Source organism: Oscarella lobularis, chromosome 7, assembly GCF_947507565.1.
Source record: "Oscarella lobularis chromosome 7, ooOscLobu1.1, whole genome shotgun sequence".
Lineage (NCBI taxonomy): Eukaryota > Metazoa > Porifera > Homoscleromorpha > Homosclerophorida > Oscarellidae > Oscarella > Oscarella lobularis.
In genome coordinates this window covers 2,487,212-2,501,476 of record NC_089181.1, presented here as the reverse complement: position 1 = coordinate 2,501,476, position 14,265 = coordinate 2,487,212, and the positions used below count along the sequence as shown (strand labels likewise).

Genomic DNA, 14,265 nt, shown 5'->3' with positions numbered 1-14,265 from the left:
GTACTACTATAGTAAGTTGAGTCAACTTGAAGGGCCCAATGCCGGCCCGGATTCAAATGCAAACTCGGCAACTGCACTCTCTCGCTTTGGGTATATGAAACGTCTTTGTCTTCCTAACGCCGTCCACAGTACAATCGAGCGTGCGAATGATGTAGACAAGTTGGCCACTTTTCACCATGCAGCACTTGCATACGTTAGCCACCCGAGTCAACGTGTGCCTGACAGGTATGGTGTAGCTCGAGCAATGACCAAAACACATGGTTGTTTCCACGTTCCGTTGACATGAACCGAAGTGCAGCGAGACACGGTACCTCTTGGGTGCGCATTCTTTTTCTCTTGGACTGAAGTCCAGTTTGATGGTTCTAGTACTACTAGTAGTAGCATCGGTGTCCGGTGCCGTCTTGCTAGAACTTGGATGCGGCAGCGGATCTTTGATTTTGCTATAAATCTCCGGGTCGGCGACAGAAACGATCGTCTTAAAGCCGTCAACTTTATGGTGCACGTCTCGAACCATCGTCATATTTGTGTCGCGAAAGCTTTCGCGTTTCAATCGAGCCGGCGACGGCGCGCCGAGCCCGGTCTCAGGTAGGCAACAGCAAACGAGCAAAAGGTACAGCGTCGACGAAGCGATGATAGAAGAAGTGAAACGACGGCTGTTCATTGTCGGTGGCACTCGGTGTCTGTCCGTTACTAGTAACTGGCTTGCTGCTTCTTATTCGACTGACAGAAAGCGTTAGAATCGTCGCTATTTATTCTTAGCGACTGCACGCAGACGTCACGACGGTGTCTCCGCCCCAACAAGATCTTCCTCTAATAAGATTCGCCAACTCTGCATGCCAGTATTGCAAATTCCGAAGCTCGTCCGACCCATCAATAGAAACCGAGCGCACAATAATGAGAAAGCCAAACAAAGCAGTCGAAAGCACTTATCTCAAGAGTAAACCAGCGGCGGAAAGAAGTGGCTATTTAATTAAACGTTTGCGGTGCGCGAGTAAGGCGAAAAAAGATCATCTTTCATCACCGCCTACTCGGTAATTCCACCGCCGCCCACGTACAGAGGGGTCGGTCAGTCCATAGATAGAAATGGTTAGTCGGACGGAGGGTTCAGTGATTTAAATGACCCAACAGTTTGCATACGCAGATAGGAGGTGGCGAGTGCGCCTCCGGGCACGAGTCGACAAAGCCGCGTTGGCGTTCTAATATGCAATAATCCATTTTGGCCAGAAGCTCGCAAAAAAAGGCCGTACTCGTGCTCGAAGACCCACAAAACGGTTCACTCGAAAGGGGGGGAAGAGCCGCAACCACAAAGGTCCGTTTGTCAACAAGCGGCGGATGTTATCGGCCGGGAAAAGGTCTGGAACGCCCTTGACGTGCACGGATGTTTGCACTGGATCCAAAAATCGCGACGGACGGACGTACGTACGGTTGGACCTCCCGCTTCAAACAAATTGCATTTTCCCCAAGGGCACTGCTGCGCGAAGCCAGCGGAACTCGTATCAATAGACGAAATCAATGTATCAGTATTGACCTCGCCGTCTCTTGTGTGTACGTTGTCTGCCGCCGCACACTTCCTACCTTCGACTTCTATGCACGCGCCATCACTTAGACGGATTCACTAGGGGATCGAGTCTGAGTGATGACGACCTGACCGCCAAAAATTCACTACAAAGGCTTTACCTATTTTTAGCGTCGTTTCAAATTCTCAAACTGCTCTAGGTCCGTTTGTCAGTTCTCGTTGTCTTGACTGCAAGACGCACAGACCAAACGGAAAATTAAATTGACACCAGGAACTATTACTATTACGCTAAGTTTAGATCTTAGACTGTCTAAAACTACAACTATTGCGAGAGGAGGACACGTCATCGCACTTAATATCGTCGATTCGTTGATTAGCTAAACTACTTCACCGTCTGAATCAGTTTCCGATTCAACGGTGCCCTCGGCGATCCCTGCATCGTCGTCACCGCCACCGTCGGCGCCGCTCGGTTCACCCCCGCTCTCCATGAGGTATTCGAGCTCGGCGTGGAGATCGTGAAGTTCGGGCGAGGCGCGACCGAATGCTGTCTGTGAGTGGGGGGAGAGGGGAAGGGGAGGTGATGTCAGTTTTGCTATTGCTTCGAGCTCTTTGTGTGTGTGTGGGGAGGGGGTGCGTGACAATGCGTTTCGCTTACTTGTACTGTCTCTTCTACGACAGGCAACATCGTTTCCAGAATGAACGTGGCGTTTTTTAATATGAAAGGATGCTGGAACGTTGACTCTCAGTATGTGAAGTTCTCAATATAGGTAAATCACCTCTTGTAGGTATTGGTCTTCTGCGAGCGCGTCTTGAATGATGATGAGCTGCTCTTGAAACAAGCTTGACGTACTCTCGATAAAAACGCCGTAAAGCTGAAAGAAAAAAAAAACTGCGGCGGGGAAAATTGAATGGCGAACCGTCGTCTCTTACCTCGGGAATGTAGAGCCGGAGTCCCTCTTGAACGAACGAATGAGTCGCCTTGCAAAACGAGACCGTCGTCCCGCTCAAATCGACTTTGCCGCCATCTGAATAAAAAAATACTTATTTTACTAATCCTCTCTGTCTCTCTCTCTGCGTCGCACCAAAGACGAGATTCGAAAAGTCGTCTATTCCGATATTATTCATTTCTAAAACGAGCGTGCTCAACAGTTTCTCGTCGGTGCGAAAATCCATTGGCTTCCACGTCTCCTCCTAAATGAGATGGATTTTCTAACAGTCTCGATGCACCACACCCTACTCGATCTACCACTCCTCACCGCCGCCTTTAGACGACACGCTTCAATGAGCCGATCTCGGCTCTCGTTGATCGAGTCGGCCAACGACTCGAGCATCAATTTATGCATGGTGTACGTGAAGTCTAACCCGGCAACGCACAACTGCGAAGAAACAGTCGACGTTGCCATGGCAATGTGACGCACGTCTGTAAGGAGAATGACCTTTTCGCATTCTTTTAGCGCTGCCTCCACGCATTCGGCCACTGTTCCGAGATTCTTGCAGTTGGCCAATTGGCGCGTGAACTGGTCGACGAAAACGCGCAGTTGCTCGTCGGCCCACACGACAAAGGCTAAACGATTATCATAGAAATTGCGAGGAGACCGGGGGGAGCGCGCGGTGGGTATGAAGCACAAATTGTAATCATCAGTATTCATACTCTTGCTCATGGGAAGAGGCGAGGTCGAATGCATTTTAACGTCGTTCACATCCTCACCGGACGAACTGTCGGGATTCCCTGCGAATGCGCGCTGGAATTCCTGAACGCTTTCGAGAAGTCCGTCGAAGAAGACCGACGCCAATTTGGCGACGTAGAGCACGACGGATCCCTCGACTTTTAACTGTCTGAACAAACGGGGACAACTTCTCCATACACGGCGCACATTCCACCGTCAATACTCACTGTTGACTATGCACCATAACTTTATTCCGGTTCTTCAAGAACAGGTTGCACGCCTGCGTTTCATGTATTTTAAATGGGTCATTGAATGGAGAAAGGAACGTCCTGCTACTTACCTGCGCAGCGCGACCCAAGCGCAAGAGCAAACCGACCGCTTTGCGCGCGGCGCGCGGTCCGCCGCGCAACGATCCCACCGGCGAGCCACGAAGCTCTTTCACCAGAACCTCGGCTAAATGCTTGGAACGATGCTCAATGCGATTTCTGACGGAAAAGGTGAGGGAAGGGGAACGCAAACCAGAAAATTCGCCTACTGTACCTGATATCACGAACTGCGTGATTTTCCGTCAGTCCGGACAGGTACGTCTTAGCTAGGAAAGGAAAAGGAGGAAGCCATCATCATCAGGTCGCGATAAAAGCCCTATTGCTTTTTAGTCTAATTTGAAATAATGGGGGGATGTCCGGAAATTCCTGAGGCGATCATCGCGTTCTTACGCACTTTTCTCTATCAATTCGAGCGCCCCTTCAAAGTCCCTCTGAGCAATGAACACGTCAAGATCGTCCGGAGCATCCTGCAGCCAATCGGCTTCCAGCAGTTCAGCCTAGCAAAAGCAATAATCCAAAATTACCATATCTATATCTCTCTCTACCTGTTGACGGGCGGCATCAATAGCCGCTTCGGATCCTGCGTAGACAAAAACAGGACGTCTTTAGAAAAAAAGCAACAATTTGTATAATGAGGATGTTTACGTCTGTGAATGGAATCGTGACGGGAGAGGCTTTCGAGCGATTTCCTCTGCTTGTCGCGCTTCGCTTTGTGATGCTGTTTCGTCTTGTCAATGAGATCCAACCACTGAATCTGAAAAGAAAAAAAAACCACTTGCCCGCCCCAATACCTCATCAAACGCAAGAACACCTTCGCCGAAGCGTTTTCAGCCTGATACATGTACGTATCAGGAAACATTAAGACCTTGAAGGCGTTCTGAATATCTAACAGACGATAAAGATAGAACGGTATGTCAAGCTTAGAGGGGGTAATCTACACCTGAAGTATCAGCAACGTTGACCACCGCCAAGCTGTCCAATTCAAACAAAGCTTGAAAGCGATATTTTACCGGACCGCGTCTAGAGAAAGAGCGACTCGGCTTTTAAAAAATATTCATTGTCTTTATGTATAGGTGCCTGTGTTTTATGTGAGCCGCTATGAGGAGACTGTCGTTGAGAAGGTAAGCGCGGACGAAGCGAGCCTCCATTTGGGTTGCCGGATTGATTTCCACGAAGTGACCGGACTGAATGCAGTGTCGATTTGGAACTTCGGTAATGTGCTATTGAAAAATTTTCAAATTTTTTTTGCTATAGGGAAATCGACTTTTTTGATTCACCGAGCAACCTTCGACCGTTTCCAAGACCGACGTTATGTTTTTTTCGTCGTCGTCGGACGCGTCGCCCAAATCGTCCATTGCAACACTTCCTAATAAAAAAATTTGAAATGAAAAAGATAGACATTGACTTAGAATTAGTCTTTCTCGCCTTGGATTTTGTGATCAGTCAGCGAGAGTCGACTAAAAGCCCCAAGCGTCTTTTTTTGATCAGTCAAAAGATGACTCAACTGATACATCTCCGATTCTAAATCTGAGAAAACGAGTGATCGGACCACCACGCCTACGTGCAACGCTTATTTCTTTTATATTCTACACGATATCTCTTTCGATGTTTCGATGAATTGGGTGTAGTTCTTGTAGACGTTCTTTTTCAGCGAGTGCGACGTGTCGTCGATGAGCGATTGAATGGCGCGACGCTGCTTCTGCAGCTCGACATCGCTTTCGCAGCTCGCCGAAAGGCTTTTCGCGACTGGGAAAGAACGAACTCGCGTTCCGAAGCACGTCGCGCCGAAAACTCACATTCTTCCGCGTCGAAATCGTCGGCGACGAAATGTTCACGATCGATCATGGTGGAGTCGCAGAGAGGCGCGCTGTCGCGCAGCGTTGCGCACTTCCTCCTGTCATCTATGACCCTAATCTATGACCTACAGTACCGCAGCCTTACGTATACTATATTGCTTACTAATTAGATCGTCGTTATAAAGGACCAAATATAGGGTTCATAGTTGTTATTGGCGGAACGTTTGTTTCCCGTGGTTTCTAAAAGGGCTAGAAGGAAAAGGCTATTTTGGAAGAAAGGCAAACACAAGGCTTGAATTATTCCTTATTACAGCCGGTCTAGGTCTAGTCCACTCTATAAATAGGACCATTTGTTCCCTCTATTTAAAACTGTCTCTAACCCGCTGCATTCGTTGCTTAGCACGTTGAAATGCATCCAATACGGCGGATAACGTCTCTTTTCCAGGACTCTTCCGTCCATCTGTCTCCTCGCTGTCAGACCTCGTCAAATGACCTAAATTGGCTGATCTAATACAATTAGAACATTGCGCCGCAACGTGCATTCGGACAGTTAGCGAACCACAGGTCTCAGTTCTGAATCCATACCTATATCAAAACAAAACAGTGCAAAAGTGCCCCACGGCAGGCAGCATCACGTTCATCCCGTCCTTACCTACTTAGGTGGCTCCCATCAAAACCAACCGATTTATAAACGTACGCTGAGTCATCGAGCTCCGGCGCCCCGCCGACAAAGAAACGTCTCAATTCGGACAGACGCCCGTGACCGAGCGGTCGCCACGTGGAAACGTTTTCCTGATAGGCGCCAGCTGAGTGAGGAACGTGCACGTAGCCGTACCCTTCCGTACGATAGCGTTCCCACAAGTCGAGCGACACAACTTGAAAATAAATACGCGGCTGCTGCGCTTGCACGTCGCCTACGTCGCCTTCAAGAAGACTGGGATCGAAAACGAGCTCAAACTCAAAGGGGAGACCCCAGTGTGCCGTTCTTTTTTCGGCCACGTTCTTACAGGCGGAAATCTGGCTATAACCAGTTAACTGACCGGCGAGACTCGACCAGCCGACCGTCGGCACGCCAACTGCATATTGAACGTATAAATGATCATACTCGTAATCGACGCCCTTCACGATTTCGCCTCTGACGTGCAGACGCACGGCGCCGTCTGGCTGCGGCGCCGAAACAAAATCCTCGCCGACGACGCCGGCGAGAATGTCGCTATGACGCGCGTACAATTCGCGGAACATTTTGCTCTCGTGCATTTTCTGCTCGACGTCGGCCGACTTGGACGCGTGCTCAATTACGTATTCGTACACTTCGTTGTCCTCGCTCTCGACGACGTATTTCGATGCACGCGGACCCCCGTTGAAGTTGGGCTCGATTTGCAGGACGCCGCGCGCGTCGACTTGCATCGTGCACAAAAGTCGCTCGTCCTCTAATCGACCGAGCCGATCGGCGGGACTCAGGTCGGCCATCACGTGCATCACGTGCACGGGAGACAGTTGCACGTGCGACTCTGTCGTCGCCGGAACGCGTACGGGGTTTAACGGAACCGACGGCGAGGTGTCGCCCGGATGTCGAAGCGGACGACGGCGACGTCGCCAGCGAAGAACGTTCGATGAGAGATAGGTCGAGGGCGTGTCCGGCGTCGTCGTTTTCGATTGCGCTTCGGATGGATCGATGTAGCGATCGGCGTCGACGTAGGTGAAGATGCGATTGTTCGGTCGACCTCCTACGAGTTGCGTCACGTCTTCGTGATACTTCAGCTCGAGCCCGGATATGCAGTTCGTCTTGTCGGCGAATAGGTCTGCTTCGCGTTCGGAAAAGAGCTTTTCTTGCCATCCGATGACGCACGTTTCGACGACCGATTCGGTTGGCTCGGTCGGACGCATTTCCATGCCGTCGTCGTCCGTTTCGGCGATTGGCGGGCGCGGAACGGCGAATGCGCTTGCCGCCGTGACTTTGCGCAGTCGCATTCGTAGCTTGAAGCATTTGACGGAGTCCGTCGAACGATACAAGCCCGAGAAAGACATTTAGACGCCTACTAGCGCGCTCCAAAAAACGCGCGCTAAAATACAATCAGATTAAAGTTATTAAAATTCTAATCCATTGACAATGTACAAGGTGAATAAAACAGTTTCAGTAGGTGGATGAACTAGAACGCTGATAAATGTCTCTTTCGTTGGCTTTCCTATTTACAACCCGCAATAGGCCCCCCAATACCTTTCTTCTAATTAATTAACGTAACTATTTCTTAAACTGCTATCTAAACAATAGATTCTTCTGCAGCCGTGGCTTGCCGCAATGCCGCTCTTCTGTCCTGCCACTCCCTATGCTCAATAGCCTTCTGTAAGGCAACCCGGTACTCCTCGTAGCGCATCACAACATGCTCCATTTCTTTCCTATACAAGCGCCACACCATACGATCCCAACACTCGAGTTCTTCGCAACCAAACATATCTTCCCACTAAAGACAAAAAAAGCGACGATAAGAATGCGAGAAAAAGTAATAAGAACAAACCTTTATATTGTTATCAGAAAGAGGTGTCTGGAGGTATACGAGCAACCATTCAGGCACATCTGCGGCAGTAGAAAAGCGACGTCACAACCTCCTTCCTCTGTGCATACTGAACGCGCCTACCTTCTTGTCCTGCGTTGCGATATTGCAGAGGCATGCATCGCGGACCACTTGCCGTGGAGGACGAGCCCTGGCTGTGCTGGGCTCTCGAATGATGACTTGACAATGATGTCTGAGATAAGGCTGAGCTAATTTGCTCTGGTCCGCCGCCGCCGCCACGACTCAATCTCTGGCCAGGTTGTCTATACTGAGCCTTCTGCGTTCTCAAACTGAAAGTCATTCTATTCTAAGGACAGAAAAGTGACGTTGAGGCGAGCCTTACTTGACATAGTACGTTCCAAATTCGCTCGACTCGACCTTTTCCCAACCGTCCGGAAGACCTGCAAACGACAGGCATTAACTATGCACAAGTAGCGAGATGAGTAACATTGCACTCATGCCAGAGACTATTAGGAAGACGAGAGAAGCACGGATTCTTACCGGCTGGCTCCGCTGGATGACTCCAGTGCGTTGTCTCCGTATTGTGACTAAATAAGAGACATTCCGCGCATAAAAAAGCGTTCCTATCCCCTCCGCAAATATGCACACTCACTCGATGTAGTATCGACGTCCCGTTCCCGTCCACGCTACTTCCCAGCCGATAGGCAAAGGTGTGTCAGAAACAAACGGTTCGTCTTCGCTTCCTAGGAGCCCAGAAGAGCTATTATACCCAGGAGCAGAACTTATTGGGTTTCCGAGTACCTCTATTAGCAGCAGTACTACTCTGATCAGCGGCGAATGCCGAATAACGCACAACCGAATTGTACGATCGCGACAATTGCTTCGGCAACAATCGACCCGGTCTCATCGACTCATTTTGCCCGAGACCCGACTCGTCCGATTCCGTGTCCGGCGACACACGACAATCGTCGAGCGACGACGTATTTGACGCGCTCGCGATTCCAATCAGTGACGGACGACCCGATCGTCCTGTCGACGTCGCTCCGGAAACAGCCACGCGACGATCTCCCGACGGCACGCTCGTCGCCGCCGCTGACGGCGGCGGAATGAGTCGTCGCGAGGAAAAAGTAAACGATCGAGTCGTCGACGTTCCTGATATCGCCGTCGCCGCCATCGCTACCGCCGTCGTCGCCGCCGCTTCGGCTAACTGCGTTTCCGATTGAGACGACTGCCGATCGAGAAACGCTCCAGAATCAGAAAGCGATTGCTTCGAATATGACGGCGGTGGCGGCTGAAACGGTGCCGCCGCCGCCGCCGCCGCTGCCGCCACCGTCGTCGCCGTAACGGCGACGCGATGAGGAGGATAATGATGATGATGATTGTGATGATGATCGAGGATGGAGCCGCACGAAGCGGACGTTGTCATTTCGGATCGGCGCGCGATGACGGACACCGCGGTAACCGCTGCCGCCGGTGGGACAGCATCTGCGTTGTTCCATGTCGTGTGATCGCGCGCGCTGTGGACGCTCGGCGAGCGCGCAAGCGGCCACGATACTTCGTTCTCGCGTCGCGCGTCGAGACTGAGTCGATGGTGAACGCGCGGCGGCGGCGGCTGAGAATTGCCGCCGGGATTGCCGGGGGACGACTGCAGCAGCGTAATGTTATTCGATGATTGGATCGGGTAATGAGGGCCGTCGAGAGAGGACGAGTGGACTAACGACGATTGGGGCCGATTTCGTAATCGTAGAGGCCGTTGCTTTACGTTTCCATTCGAGTAGAGCTGCGGCTGCACTCGGCCTATTCGATCGGCGACCTGGAGCGGTTCGAGAAATTCTAGCGAGACGAGTCGGGGTCGCATTCCGCGAATTCCTCACGAACAGCGCCGTCTAACCTTTGAGGAACGTAGGTGGCTCCTCGGTTTTTCGGTAGCGACCTTGGCCGATGCAGTGGGCGACGACGTCCTTTTCGACGCTTTTCTTGCGGCGCATCGTCGCAATTTGTTCGCGAAATCGCTCGCTGACGGTCTACACATGCGCGCAATGACGTCACGTTTCCAGGAAGAAAAGGGTCGACCTTTCCAATCCGGGAGCGCCTGCGAGGGAGTGTTAGTCGCCATTACCCCGGCTACGTTGTCACAGCGACAACAGTCAGCGTCTAAATCGTCGCGAAACATGGCCGCTACAGAAGAGGTTTCGTACCAAAATGCAAAGAGCTTTCTTCTCAAGAGCAGCACCATATCGAACGAAAACCTGTGAGTGCAGATATGAGCACGTATGCGATCGATCGACGGTCTTTATGAAAAAGATACGATCATTTGGCTCAAATTATCAATCGCGTACTCGACGAACGTCCCGACAATGCCGTCGGTAAATGAAAACAACACATTCTTTTCGCCTTCGTGAGCTAGCTCGTCTTCAGACGCAATCGAAGACATTTCGCGAAGCGTGAAACGAGACAAATACTCGTCGGAACCAGACGCAATTCAGGTCATTATTTCTCTTCTAAAAGGTAAACAAACGAATTCATAGTCTTTTAGGACGTCGACGCTCCGTCGGAACAAGTCGAATTGGCCGAAAAACAGAGCAAACTTTTCGAGGTACAGTACAGTACGCGTCGTGACCACTCTCACACAACAATTAGAACTCTTTTCTTTCTTTTTTAGGTGTCTGGAGAAAGCGAGGAGCAGGCGGAAGGAGCCGAAGAGGAGCTGACTCCGGTTGTTCCCAACGTTATGGAGCAAGCTTTCTATTTCGAACAGGCAGGAGTACGTGAAACAATCTAGACAGAGTCATCGTCTCTTTTATTTTATAAGTCACACAGGTCGGACTGAATAAGGAGGACACATTTCGAATTTATTTGGCATTGAAGCAACTGGCGCAAGAGCAGCCTCTTGAGACGTTGCGATTTTGGGGTGGGGGATAGATACAAATGCAAAATAAAACTAATGAATTGTTAACAGGAAAAATATTTGGAACTCAAGCTGACTACATTATTGCTGAGGGAGAGTTTCGCGAGGGCGAGGGAGAAGAGGAGGAAAACGGCGAAGTGGGCTAATTTACGGCTCACCTTTCATTGGCTCTTGACATTCGTTCTTAGGGTGATGAAGAAGAGACTGGGGAGCAGAAGAACGAGGAAGGAGACGAAGGAGAAGGTGATAAGGAGACTCGACGAGTCAATCTAACCGACACGTTCATTATTAGAAGAGGGAGGAGATAGCGATGAGCCACCGAAATCCAATTACAAACCGCCGCCAGTCATTCCTAAAGAAGAAAATCGAATGGGAACAAATAAAAAAACATACTTCGTCTGCACTGAACGTAATTACTTACAAAGATCGACAAATTGCTCAGATTGATAAGTTTCTTCAGCGGGTCAACCCTGGACTCGACTGCCGCCCGTCACTCCGGCACAGATCCAAGCGACGAGACAAATAAGAAAATTCTTTACGGGCAACCTGGAAGCTTCGGTTGGTTTGAATTCATTGGGCCCCAATGACGTTGAAATTTGATTTCTCCTCTAAAGGTGGTTAGCTATCCGCCGTTTCCCGGGACGGAAATGAATTATCTGAGAGCCCAGATTCAGCGCATTTCGGCGGCCACGCACGTCAGTCCTCTCAACTATTATCAATTCGAAGAAGAGGAGGAGGAGGAGGAGGAAGAAGGTGCGCGAGCGCGAGAAAAAAAGCAGTAAACATACTGAGTTGATTTTTGCCTTTTCTCAAGGCCGCGATTCTTTTATTGTGAACACGGAATTTGAAGGCCTATCAGCTCGCGACCTCGCTGATCCGAGTCTTGCCAACTGGGTTCATCACGTTCAGTACGTATTGCCTCAGGTAAAGTCTAAAAACCGATTTCAGTTATCAACGAAAAACCGGGAGTAATTGTTAGGGACGCTGCACGTGGCACAATCCCGTCCAAAAAGCCGAGGAAGACTTCGAAGACGAAGAAGAGGAGGAAGAACGCGAAGAACCGGATCAGCCCGAGCCAGAAAAGGGACCCCCCTTGCTGACGCCTCTCAGCGAAGACACCCAAGTCGACGGGCAGTCAGCGTGGACCGTGGGACTCTCTACAAATCTGGGAACGCAATACGCAATCGCCGCCATCCAGTCAAACAGATGGCCAGGATCGCACGCATTCGCAATTGACAGGTAAAAGTAAAATCACGCGGAGGGGGCCCTCTCTCTATCTCTTATCCTTACAAAGAAAATTTGAAAACGTGTACATTGGATGGGGGCTCAAGTATCAGAGTGGCGGCTTTCAGCCGGCAATTCCGGGAAAATGCCAATCCGAGTACCCAATGGGGGAGGACATTGCGGAAGACAACGACCCCACGCCGGAAGAGGAAGCGGCTCTTCGAGCGGCTCAGGAAGAGGCAGAACAGGAAGAGGACAAAGAGGAGGAAAACGAAGAGGAAGAGGACGAAGACGATGATTAGGACTGTAGCCAGTAGTCAGAAGGGGAGGGTAAAATAATCTTACCTTTTCTGCTAACAAGTCTCACAACAAAGAAAAGCTTACTACACCGTGTTGAAAAGGAGAGTACTTGTTTCATATGAGATCGGCCACTACAGAGGACAAAAACAGTAAGATTTTCGACTGGGGAAAGATGGGCGACTTACCGTTCATAGGCATTTCATCAATCTGCGTGCTGTAGTACTGTTCTATGTCCCTCAGAATACGAATATCATCGCTCTTGACGAAGTTGATGGCAACGCCCTTGCGTCCATAGCGACCGGAGCGGCCAATTCTGTCGCAGAGAGAAAAGAAATCGTCATAAGGCCGTTGATCTCCCAACAAAGAACTTCACCTGTGGATGTACAATTCACGATTGTTGGGCAAATCGTAATTGATGACGAGAGACACTTGCTGCACGTCGATGCCACGCGCCCACACGTCAGTGGTGATCAGAACTCGACTGGAGATAAGACTGAGTAAGAAGAAAAACGGTTTTTTTTCTTTTCGAAAACCTCGCGCCTCCGCGGAATTCTTTCATGATCTCGTCCCGTTCCTTCTGGGGCATGTCACCGTGCATAGACGCCACGGTGAAGTTTGCATCGCGCATTTTCTCCGTCAGCCAATCGACCTGTGGTGAAACAAAATAAAGAAATGCGAAGACAACTTATAATAAATTTTTACTTTTCTCTTCGTGTTGCAAAAGATGACGGCTTGGGTGATGGTGAGAGTATCGTAGAGATCGCAGAGCGTATCGAATTTCCACTCCTCCCTTTCAACGGACACGAAAAACTGCTTGATTCCTTCCAGAGTCAATTCATCACTATGGAACAATAGGAAAATTATTGATCGATTAAGTAGTCATTCTATTTCTCCACTAACCGTTTGACCATGATTCTTAGTGGATCCGTCATGAATTTGTTCGTCATTGTGAGCACGTCTTTGGGCAAAGTTGCACTCACCAGAACAACCTATATATAATATAAATATAATACATATATAATTACAATGCCAATCATCTTCTCACTTGCGTTCCGGGTGGAAGGTATCTGTAGACGTCGTAGATCTGCTCCTTGAAGCCTATCGGAGAGAGAGAAACTCGTTTAGTAAATGCCAGCACTTGCATACGTCATATCTCCCCCATACCCTTATCAAGCATTTCATCAGCCTCGTCGAGAATGAGCATTTTGATGGATCGCGTGCGAAGATTTCGCCTCTTGATCATGTCTAAAAATGAAAAAAAATTCACCCACAAAGTATCTCATTTTTCTTTTTCTTCTCCATACCAAAAACGCGTCCGGGCGTTCCAGACACTATATGTTGACCGTAGTCCAACTTCCTTATGTCCTCCCCTATATTCGTTCCGCCTATGCAGCAGTGGCATTGGATGCTCATGTAGTCGCCCAGCGCCAGCACGACCTAGCCACCATATCTCATCGTCAAAATACATATAGTCAATTAGAAGATAAAATACTTTTTGAATTTGCGACGCAAGTTCTCGCGTTGGAGACAAAATCAGCACTTGCGTTTCGCGAAGTTGCACGTCGATTGTCTGTAGGGCGGCGATTGAGAATGTCGCCGTTTTTCCCGTGCCAGATTGGGCCCTGCAAACAAGCACCGTAATCCCACGCTGCCGTAACAATTGCCACGTTTTTTCGTACTGCGCGATCACGTCCCGCTGCTGAATGATCGGTCTCATGGCGCGCTGTTGAATCGCCGACGGTTTTTCGAAGCCTGGCGTGAATGCGCGTCGCCACGTGACGAGTCGAGTCGAGAAATAGGCTCACCGTATGCGTAAATGCCCCGAACCAGCTCTTCTCGCAAGCCCATCTTGTCGAAGGCGGGAACGACGACGATTCCGTCGCTCGTCTCGAACTGGAGCGTGTCGTCTTCGTCGCCGAGACCAGTTCGACCTCGAGAAACAACGCGGCCAGACGCCATGTTGAAATTCGCTGAGTTAATAGCAACCTTAGGATCGCGGGCACCCGGAGAAATAA

General features: G+C 49.9%; 5 protein-coding genes across 7 annotated transcripts; 1 reads left to right on the top strand and 4 right to left on the bottom strand.

Annotated features, from left to right (window-relative positions):
* Nucleotides 1-1,756: 1,756 nt before the first annotated feature.
* LOC136189537 (exocyst complex component 8-like) lies at nucleotides 1,757-5,528 on the bottom strand. 2 transcript variants are annotated; one of them, XM_065977531.1, is made up of 22 exons: nucleotides 5,469-5,528; nucleotides 5,306-5,410; nucleotides 5,100-5,255; nucleotides 4,935-5,036; nucleotides 4,787-4,875; nucleotides 4,587-4,729; nucleotides 4,450-4,529; nucleotides 4,321-4,394; nucleotides 4,155-4,263; nucleotides 4,055-4,089; nucleotides 3,904-4,006; nucleotides 3,724-3,775; nucleotides 3,524-3,668; nucleotides 3,411-3,463; nucleotides 3,225-3,352; nucleotides 2,953-3,080; nucleotides 2,773-2,892; nucleotides 2,599-2,707; nucleotides 2,447-2,541; nucleotides 2,293-2,388; nucleotides 2,172-2,243; nucleotides 1,757-2,064 (listed from the first exon to the last, which is right to left on the bottom strand). In XM_065977531.1, the coding sequence occupies exons 2-22, from the start codon at nucleotides 5,352-5,354 to the stop codon at nucleotides 1,894-1,896; spliced, it is 2,109 nt and encodes a 702-aa protein (XP_065833603.1). In that variant the 5' UTR covers nucleotides 5,355-5,410; nucleotides 5,469-5,528; the 3' UTR covers nucleotides 1,757-1,893. The 2 variants fall into 2 exon arrangements, with proteins under 2 accessions (XP_065833603.1, XP_065833602.1); XM_065977530.1 differs by having other exon boundaries at nucleotides 5,306-5,418; nucleotides 5,469-5,522.
* LOC136189547 (tectonic-like complex member MKS1) lies at nucleotides 5,479-7,350 on the bottom strand. Of its 2 annotated transcripts, XM_065977550.1 has the most exons (3): nucleotides 5,958-7,350; nucleotides 5,686-5,890; nucleotides 5,479-5,554 (listed from the first exon to the last, which is right to left on the bottom strand). In XM_065977550.1, exons 1-3 carry the CDS (start codon nucleotides 7,331-7,333, stop codon nucleotides 5,546-5,548), a joined length of 1,590 nt encoding a protein of 529 aa, XP_065833622.1. In that variant the 5' UTR covers nucleotides 7,334-7,350; the 3' UTR covers nucleotides 5,479-5,545. The 2 variants fall into 2 exon arrangements, with proteins under 2 accessions (XP_065833622.1, XP_065833621.1); XM_065977549.1 differs by lacking the exon at nucleotides 5,479-5,554 and having other exon boundaries at nucleotides 5,566-5,890.
* A 29-nt stretch (nucleotides 7,351-7,379) lies between these two features.
* On the bottom strand, nucleotides 7,380-9,844 carry LOC136189543 (uncharacterized). Its single transcript, XM_065977543.1, has 8 exons — nucleotides 9,710-9,844; nucleotides 8,620-9,651; nucleotides 8,471-8,561; nucleotides 8,359-8,405; nucleotides 8,201-8,258; nucleotides 7,942-8,147; nucleotides 7,822-7,880; nucleotides 7,380-7,767 (listed from the first exon to the last, which is right to left on the bottom strand). The coding sequence occupies exons 1-8, from the start codon at nucleotides 9,804-9,806 to the stop codon at nucleotides 7,567-7,569; spliced, it is 1,791 nt and encodes a 596-aa protein (XP_065833615.1). The 5' UTR covers nucleotides 9,807-9,844; the 3' UTR covers nucleotides 7,380-7,566.
* Nucleotides 9,117-12,355, top strand: LOC136189545 (radial spoke head protein 6 homolog A-like). Its single transcript, XM_065977546.1, has 14 exons — nucleotides 9,117-10,069; nucleotides 10,123-10,184; nucleotides 10,237-10,304; nucleotides 10,355-10,414; nucleotides 10,481-10,582; nucleotides 10,639-10,729; nucleotides 10,778-10,863; nucleotides 10,915-10,969; nucleotides 11,019-11,135; nucleotides 11,187-11,284; nucleotides 11,341-11,479; nucleotides 11,541-11,650; nucleotides 11,706-11,965; nucleotides 12,021-12,355. The coding sequence occupies exons 1-14, from the start codon at nucleotides 9,849-9,851 to the stop codon at nucleotides 12,250-12,252; spliced, it is 1,701 nt and encodes a 566-aa protein (XP_065833618.1). The 5' UTR covers nucleotides 9,117-9,848; the 3' UTR covers nucleotides 12,253-12,355.
* Nucleotides 12,268-14,261, bottom strand: LOC136189557 (eukaryotic initiation factor 4A-III). The gene is made up of 12 exons (XM_065977559.1): nucleotides 14,056-14,261; nucleotides 13,930-14,002; nucleotides 13,743-13,872; nucleotides 13,555-13,687; nucleotides 13,415-13,495; nucleotides 13,296-13,348; nucleotides 13,151-13,239; nucleotides 12,953-13,091; nucleotides 12,784-12,899; nucleotides 12,624-12,731; nucleotides 12,436-12,563; nucleotides 12,268-12,381 (listed from the first exon to the last, which is right to left on the bottom strand). The coding sequence occupies exons 1-12, from the start codon at nucleotides 14,207-14,209 to the stop codon at nucleotides 12,365-12,367; spliced, it is 1,221 nt and encodes a 406-aa protein (XP_065833631.1). The 5' UTR covers nucleotides 14,210-14,261; the 3' UTR covers nucleotides 12,268-12,364.
* Nucleotides 14,262-14,265: the final 4 nt, after the last annotated feature.